At 40.4% G+C, this 8,266-nt stretch overlaps 1 protein-coding gene across 1 annotated transcript in view; it reads left to right on the top strand.

Moving 5' to 3' along the window:
• The window catches only part of TG (thyroglobulin), a 148,825-nt gene that overhangs the window by 78,596 nt on the left and 61,963 nt on the right, over nt 1-8,266 (top strand). Inside the window, exons 40-41 of the mRNA XM_063152571.1 lie at nt 576-735; nt 5,340-5,539. Coding sequence (XP_063008641.1) covers nt 576-735; nt 5,340-5,539 — 360 coding nt within the window. The remainder of the gene's footprint in view (nt 1-575; nt 736-5,339; nt 5,540-8,266) is intronic.

The raw sequence follows: 8,266 nt of genomic DNA on the forward strand, positions 1-8,266 counted from the left end.
GGATCCCTCTGTGTATCTGGTAGGGGAAAATTTCCATGGGCACTGAAGGAGCATGGAGTATTATCAATATCAAGTGACATTTTTGAGCCTAGGCAGTGTGAGTGCTGGAAACTTGAGAGCAGGAAGCAGCTGTGCACAGCTGTTAGTCTTACTCAAGCTGGAGCAACCCAACAGGCCTTTCCCTTCTCCTGTTTCCTACTTGTTTGAACTTGTCCTGCATGTTTGTGTAAAGCAGATGTGCTCAAGCAAAGACAAGCACACCACATGCTCAGTGGCCAAGGCAGCAGGAGCTGGCCTAGAGGAGATTTTGGCTGGTGGAATACTGTGGTACTGTTAGATCTATTTTATACTGGAGATAGTGCCCTCTTTGTGATATACAGATCATTGCAGACAATTTGTGGGCAATTGTGGACAAGACCCTTTAAATTCCAGACAGATAGGCAGATATTCCCTCTTTATGGTCACTCTTAAAGAGCTATAAATGGCTTAGATAATGTTCATGAGGAACCTGCTTGTGTTATCATCAGTGACCTACCAAAGCAAAAGGAATATTAATCTGCTCATTGTCATGGCAGGTCCAAAACATGTCAGTGTTGCTGTTCTTCCACAATGGAGGAAGTTACAATGCTGAGGAGGGAAAGACAACTCTGGATGGGTCATACCTGGCTGCCATCGGTAACGTCATTGTCGTCATGGCAAACTACCGGGTCGGCATCTTTGGCTTCCTGAGCACTGGTAAGTCATGGGTTTCCAGGGCAAACACAATTATGCATTCTGTGACTCTTCTGGTTCTGATTTTTATTTTTTCAAGTTATTTTTAACTCAAGTAACCTATATCTTTCACAGATTTTTTTATAAATTATTGTGGGAAAAAAATGGCCAAGAAGTAGCGGAGACTTGATCTGAAAAGAAAGGGGAGAGGCTAGGGGAACAGGGAGAGCAACAAGCCAAACCCAATATCTGTATCAAAGCACTGGCTAGACTTGTGCTTGCAGATGAACTTCTGGATATTGAGTTTTGCAGATGCATGTGAAGATAGGTTAGTACCAAAATTCTTGTGAATTCCAGTGGCCTATCATTGTGGGTAGAGTTGTCAATGATTCCAACTCCCAACCTGTCCCATCCATGAAATGTTGCTGATGCTCTCTTGTGCCCATGTCAGAGTGGGGAAGGGGCAGAGGCAGATAACTGTGGGTTCACGGTAAGGAGGATGTGAGAGGATGGAAAGTAAGGCACAAAGGTAGTTGGTTGGTTCCTTAACAATTCAGCCTGACTTCTCTGAAGGACTTGCCACATTTAATCTAAATCTGCACTGTCCTGGATGTGACTCAAAATGTGCATGTTTTGTGTTGCCACCCTTCCCCTTGTTCCAAAGAATTTTTTGCTCTCCTAATGCCAATTGTCATTCAAAATTATACAAATTCCCACTACAAACAGGATTTTGTCTTGTATAAAGAGGTATGAAAACACACATTCAATCTTCCTAAATCTTTGGGATAGTGCCACCTGGTCCTGGGGTTGTTTTTTTTTTTCATTTTGCCTTTTTTTAGCCTTGCCTTTTTAAGCAAGTAGGAAACACTTTTCTTTCTGCCATCTTTCACTTCTGCAGGGGGCAGGGGAACTTAAGGTAGAGAGCCATTGAGAGAAAATGCAACAGCTGCAAGTGGAGCTCTCTCTCAGTCTGGTGGCAATCCTTGGTCTCTTTAGTGTGCATTTTAATGCACTTTAAACTTTTAGGATGTCATATTTGCCATGTTTGCAATTTTCTGACCTATATACTTGGCCTCATGATCCTTTTGAGTGTCCACTGCTAGTAATGTTGGGTGGAATTTGCCTGGTTTGAGGTTATAGCTGTAGTTGTTGGTTATTTTTCCCTTCTGAGTTTACTGTTTTGTTCAAAGCTTACAGCAAAGTCTCTTTCATTCTATAAGTAGAGAGCTGTCACTACAAGATCCTTACTTATTTAGATAAGAATTTGGTCATGAATGTATCTGGAGAAAAAAAATCAATTACTGTTTACATAGTGTAAACCCAATGTTTATGAAAGTGATGCAATAATTTGATTTTGTCTAGAGCCAAATGCAGTGTGGATATATGCTGTGGGAGCTTCCAGTATACAGCACTGCCCATACCACCCTCCTTCAGCCCTGTGAACCTCACCTAGGTTTCCTCCTAAGTGGAAAATGCTGGTTGGGCTAAATATGATACAGCAATATTTATATGATGATGCATAATTTAGGAAAATTATTTGGTCTCTGTTTCACAGGGTTCTACCTTCATGTCCCAAAATGTCAATACATGGGCTTGGTTGGCATTCCTGCAAACCTTCAGATAGAGGTGGTTCATTACAGGACTTTTTGGGGGCCTTCTCCTGCTCTCTGTACTGTGGAGCTGTGGTCAGAGAAAATTTCAGTCTTTCCTGGCCTCTTCGTCTTTGGGAAGTCCATGGTGTGGATTTGGGAAAATCGTACAGTCCTAGAATCACAAAATATCTGAAGTTGAAAAGGACTCACAAGAATCATTGAAGTGCAGCTCTTGGCCCTGCACAGGACAACCAGGAATCCCACTGTACACCTGAGAATGTTGTCCAAACACACCTTGAACTCTGTCAGGCTTGGTGCCGTGACCATAAATGGGTGATTATTTAGGTCATTCACCATTAACATTCCAGTTTCCTGCTCCTGGGCCTTTGGAACTTTTGCCATTGGTTTCAAAGGGAGCAGGAGTTCACCCTTAGGGCTTCACAGCAGGGCTGTTTGAAGGCCCTGCAGTCAGAAATAAAAGTTATGAACTTGTGAGTAATATTAGTTTGATTGTCCAACTAAACAAAGTCCTGAATCCTCTCAAGTTGATTTGTTATAAATTGCAAAACTAGAGAGGAAGGAGTTACATGGATTTTTAGGGAATTGAAGGATAGTGAAAACAGATTTCCTTTTGTGTGGACAGAGTTTTTGTTAGTTCTATAGTTCTTCTTGTCTCTCAGTGGCAGGGCTTTTGCAGAAAGTGAAAGAGCTCTCTTTCTTCTAAATATAAAAGATGCTTAATTAAATTTACTATCACCCATTAATGCTGCAAAAAGTGATGCACATTCTTACTAATGCCTCCATTTCTTACTTTGTGTCCAAAAAAATTAAAGTGAGTTGCCAGTGGTATGGATGGCAAGGGTTTGGAGAAGACAATCATGTTTTTAGGTTCTATTCTTTAAAGATTCCATGAAGTCATATAAAGCAGAACAATTTTCATGCTTTAATTTAGCACTATTGTTCTTCTTCTGTTTAGTAAAAACAGAAAGAAGCACACAAGGACTCCGGTTTCTTTTCAGCTTCCTGTGGTCCTCAGGAATGTGATCTTTTCCTACAAAAAGGCAGTGGAAAAGATTCCTGGCAGACATGTTTCTTTCAGTCTAACTCCTATGAAGGTCCATCAATGCATGCATCTGTTCTCCAGTGTGGTACATCTCACAACCCAGTTGTGGTTTTTGCAAGGGAGAAAGGAACTGGTTATATTTCCCTTTTTGGTCTTTTTCTTAAGTATAGTGAAAGCAAGGCAGATTGTGTGGCTGAAACATTTACATGGATCTGCACATAAAAATTTCTTCACCAAAGGGATTCTTCACCAAAACATTGGAACAGGCTGCCCAGGGCAGTGGTTCAGTCACCATCCCTGGAAATATTTAAAAATATGTAGATGTGGCACTTGGGAACATGGTTTAGTGGTGAACTTGACAGTACTGGGTTAACAGTTGGGCTCAATGGTTTAAGGGTCCCTTCCAACCTGACTGATTCTTTGATTTCACTTCCTTTGGAGCAGTCTCAATGGGGATGGAACAAGTCCTTAAAATGAGATTTCCTTTTTAAAGAGTGGGTTTATTGCTGGATTGAGATCTCTGGGAGCTGGTCATGGTATGCAGAACAAACTAAAAACCCAAAAACACATATCACAAAACTAAAAAACTAAGCAGGGAAAATATTTCCTCCATTGCTTCCCTGGTGTGGCTTGGACTGATCATCTGAAACAATGGCTTTTTTGGCCTTTCACTTTTTGGCTGCCCTACTGAAGGGCTGTTCCTAGCAATGGCTCTTGTAGTGTAGGGCACCTCTAAGATCTGCAAGGTTACCATTATTCTGTTCTCCTCTGTGTTTATTCTGCTATGCAAACTGGTGTGTTTGATACCTCAGGAATTCACTACAGGATGTACACTTAAACTGCTCCTTGCCCAAGACCTGTCCACAAAGCAGCATCTTTTTATTCCGCTCTCTGATAATTTTAATTCACTAGTTTCTGAACCTACTCTTATTTTAAACTTGTACTATTTGGTCTTGGCAATGGAAGAAACAAATAGTTTCAGCTGTGTTTCCATTCACAGTTTTTCTGTTTTATCCTGTGGGTTTTTGGTTTTTTCCAAGTTTTAAATGTGAAGAATTTTAAAACTTTGAAAATGAATGGCTCATTGTGGATTAAAAAGCAAGACAGTGAATAATAATTTTCTGTTCCCTTTTTTACAAACCATGGAGGAATTACTTATTTCTGCTTTTGTTGACATAAAATCAAGCTTACCTACATTCTTGCATCATTAGATACTTTGAGCATTAGTTACTTATTAATCAAAGTATCAGGTTATCACTTTCTGGTGTTGAAAAGGAGGTGGTCATATTTAGGTATGAGAAGCACATGATTAATTATTTGTTTGTTTTTATGTTTGCAAAAATATTTATATATATATATATATCAGATTTGTATTGGATAGTCATAGGATGATCTCAAAGAATATAGACAGAAATATTATAAATTTTAAAATAATATCTGGAAGAGTGTAAAGAAATTCAAAATGTTGTGATTTATGACTTGTCAGGCAGGGCCAGTGTAAGAGGTATGTAGGAAGGAAACATGCAATCAGGTGTACTCCAGGAAAACAGTAATTCTTATAGATCCCTTACAACTTGTGAACTTGGCAAATATACAGATTTTGCTTGTTTTTAATTAATTTTAAGATTGAGTTAGTTATGTAGAAAAATAATCTTATGGGTAAATCTATGGATACTTGAGCCTGGATTAGTCTTCTGCGTGTCCTAATGTGTCCTAATGAAGCTTAGAAGTGCATGTGTTATTTTTCTGTACTGGGACAAAGCAGCACCCCCAGGGCTGCCCTGTGGAGTGGTAAAAACTGAAATGGACTCACTGTATATAGTGATTACCTTGGAGGAGACCACCTCAGACTTTTAAACCCTGGTATCAGTTTTGTCAAGTTTCATCTGCAAGATCTGCAAAAAATGTAGCATCTACCCCAAACTTCAACGCTTACAGTTTTCTTTTCAGCTGTGTTTTGTCTCCTCCACCAGGCTCTGCTGAGGCCAGGGGGAACGCTGGCCTTTGGGACCAGCTGGCAGCTCTGAGGTGGGTGCAGCAGAACATTGCCAGCTTCGGGGGCGACCCCGGCCGCGTCTCCGTGGGCGCTGCGCGCGGCGGGGCCGATGTCACCAGCGCCCACCTGCTGACGGACACAGCGGGCACAGAGCTCTTCAGGAGGCTGCTGCTGATGGTGAGTCCATTCCTGCTTCAGCCTCACCTGCACTGGAAAGGATGCTGCTGCAGAGATGAGGATGCTTCAGTGTGTGGGTGCTGGTTTTATTTCATCCATACCCTGCCAGGGCTGTTGTTGCTGTAGTTATTTTTCATCTCACCTGTGACTGTTATCTCCAGGAGCTGGATGCTTCGCCAGGATGTACAAGAGATGCACTTTGGTGTTTGGTTTACTCATAGTAAGAATCCAGTTTTCGTCACTGTGGTTTTTTGTGTGTTATATAAATAACCTTGTTTCGTAACCTGGAGGTACAACAGCTTACTTTCCATTCCATAAATTTGATGTTGCTCAGCAGCTTTTAGACCGTGAAACTGATGAGCCAAACTCCCACATGTTCAAGTATCCAGTCTTTTTATCGGATCTTAAGACAGATTTCATTTAAAAGAAAAAACAAGTTTCAGAGAGTAAAAATCAGTTTACAGATGGGCTTGTTTCCTGTCGCCTTAGACCATTTTCTCAGTCACTCCAAGTGATCCATATCCTTACAGCCTTTCCTGTGTTGAGTCTCAGGACTCTGATAACAGTTTTGTCAGCATCAATACTGCCATTTATCTTCACAGCCTCAGTGTGCTCTGAAATGAGGCTTAATCACCAGAGGAAGTTTATATATCCATCAGAAATGGTACTTGGACAAAATGAGCTCTGCTAGCAGTGCTGCCTTGGAACAGTGAGCAGTGGAATAGAATTCTTGGTTCAGGAAGCTGAGGGCCCAATTAAATAAAATGCTGCCTTGATTATAATGACCTCTTTATTCAGTACCTAATTGTTCTTCACTGTGTCCTGGCTTCAGGAAACATAACTTGCTTTTGCATCCCTGTGGCTCAATATGTTTATTTTAATTGCATCACTCTAGTGAGGAAGGCAAAGGAAGTTTTTGAAAATTGCTGCTTATTAATTGTTTTTTTTTTTTTTTTCTGTCATTATCAGATAATTCCTCTCACAGTTCCTAAATTTTTAGTCAGCTCTTGACATGAAATTTAATTTGCTAGAAGACCCAGAGTACTTTTCTCTCAATTTCCTCCTACTCTAAAGTCACAAACCCTTTACTGACATGGCTGAGGATGGGACCCTGTGAAAACTGTGGCAGGACACAGTGCAATTTAACAGCTGAGCCACTTAGAGAAGGGAAATGCAAGGACCTCTTTGCTTATTGTTGCTTCTAGAAAGTAGTTCCACATTATGTATTTTCTTTTATAAAAGAAGTTTAAACTCATTCTTTCTCCTACAGCAGAACACTGATAGAAAACTGTGGCAAGAGCAATGAGCAGACAGGTGCAACAATTCTGCCCACTTTTTTAGTATTTATATATTTTTTTTCTGGGACTGTGAAGATGACTGTCTTGGCAAAACCAGCATCTCCACTGAGTTCAGAGTAGTCTTAATTTCATATTTCAGAGTAGTGTTAATTATTTATCCTGACAGCCTCAGAGTGGATTTAGTTTTCTTGTGAAATACACTGAAAAAATGAAAAGCAAGCAACAATAGAAGTAGCTTGTAGCTTAAAAATATATTTGATTTTTTTAAGTGTTGACAAAGTTGGTTTTTCACTTACATCTCCTGTAAAGGGATGTGTCTTGTTTGTGTTCAAAGACACCAAAATCATTGAGTACTTTTAATTTTACTGTAAAAAAGGAGGTGCACACAGATTAGAATCATGAAACTGAGAATATATACCAGGTATACATTTCCTGAGGGAAAATCCCTCAGTAGAGCTCTTCTGCAAAATTCAGCTTTGTGCTCCTTGTTTCTGTATTTGTTATGCATGATAAAATCATGTTGTTCCTGAGCATGCAAAGAGGAGTGGTGCATGAACTTTCTTTACTAGAAAATGTGCACCTGAAATAGCAAAATGTTTTTGAGTTTCCTGTGTCTACCCCATAATAGCTTTTGCTTGGAACAAATCTGAAAGCAGATTGAACAAAATCAGTGCAAAGCTATCATGGGGACTTTTTAGAATTTATTTCATCTTTCAGTGGTATGATTAGAAACAAGGGGTATCAGTAATTCTGGTCTCATTTTAAATGGCTTAAGAGCATTAGCCTGGCATTTGGCTTCATTTTCTGATCAATCAAATAATTTACCAGTGCAGTGTTAATGTAGGTGACTGGATGAGTGGTATGGATGGCAGGGGGCTGCAGAGGGCAGCTGTGCTGGGTGTCCTCTCCAGTCATTTCTGGTGGGTGCCAAGGGCAGCTTCCAACCTTCCACCCAGTGCAAGGGAACACACCAGGTCCCTCCTGGCCATGGAAGCAGATCAGACAATGGTGCAGAGAGAAGGTTTATTGCTCTTCTACTGCAGTCAGGTGCAGGGCTCTCTGACATGGACCCTAAATATCCCTGATCCTGGTAATTAGCTACTCTTTAGATCCCCTTTCTTCCCTTTTTTCCCATCTCCTTCTTCTCTCCTGTTACCAGTCTCATTCCTTCTCAGACAAACCAACCACCTCTCTTGGTTACTTTTTCGTATGATGCCATTTCATAGGTAATGTCAGATTTGTATAAAATCACAGCAAGGGCTGTTATCCCTTGCAAGCTTGTGTTTCCCAAAAGGTCCCCAATAAAGTCTTTCAATTAACTGTAAAAATGGCCAGACCTCACAGAATTTCCCCATAACCATCTGTGAAATCCAGCCATTCCTAAGGCACATTTAATTAGTTTTTGTAACTTTATCATGTCATTACTGTG

Source organism: Melospiza melodia, chromosome 1, assembly GCF_035770615.1.
Source record: "Melospiza melodia melodia isolate bMelMel2 chromosome 1, bMelMel2.pri, whole genome shotgun sequence".
Lineage (NCBI taxonomy): Eukaryota > Metazoa > Chordata > Aves > Passeriformes > Passerellidae > Melospiza > Melospiza melodia.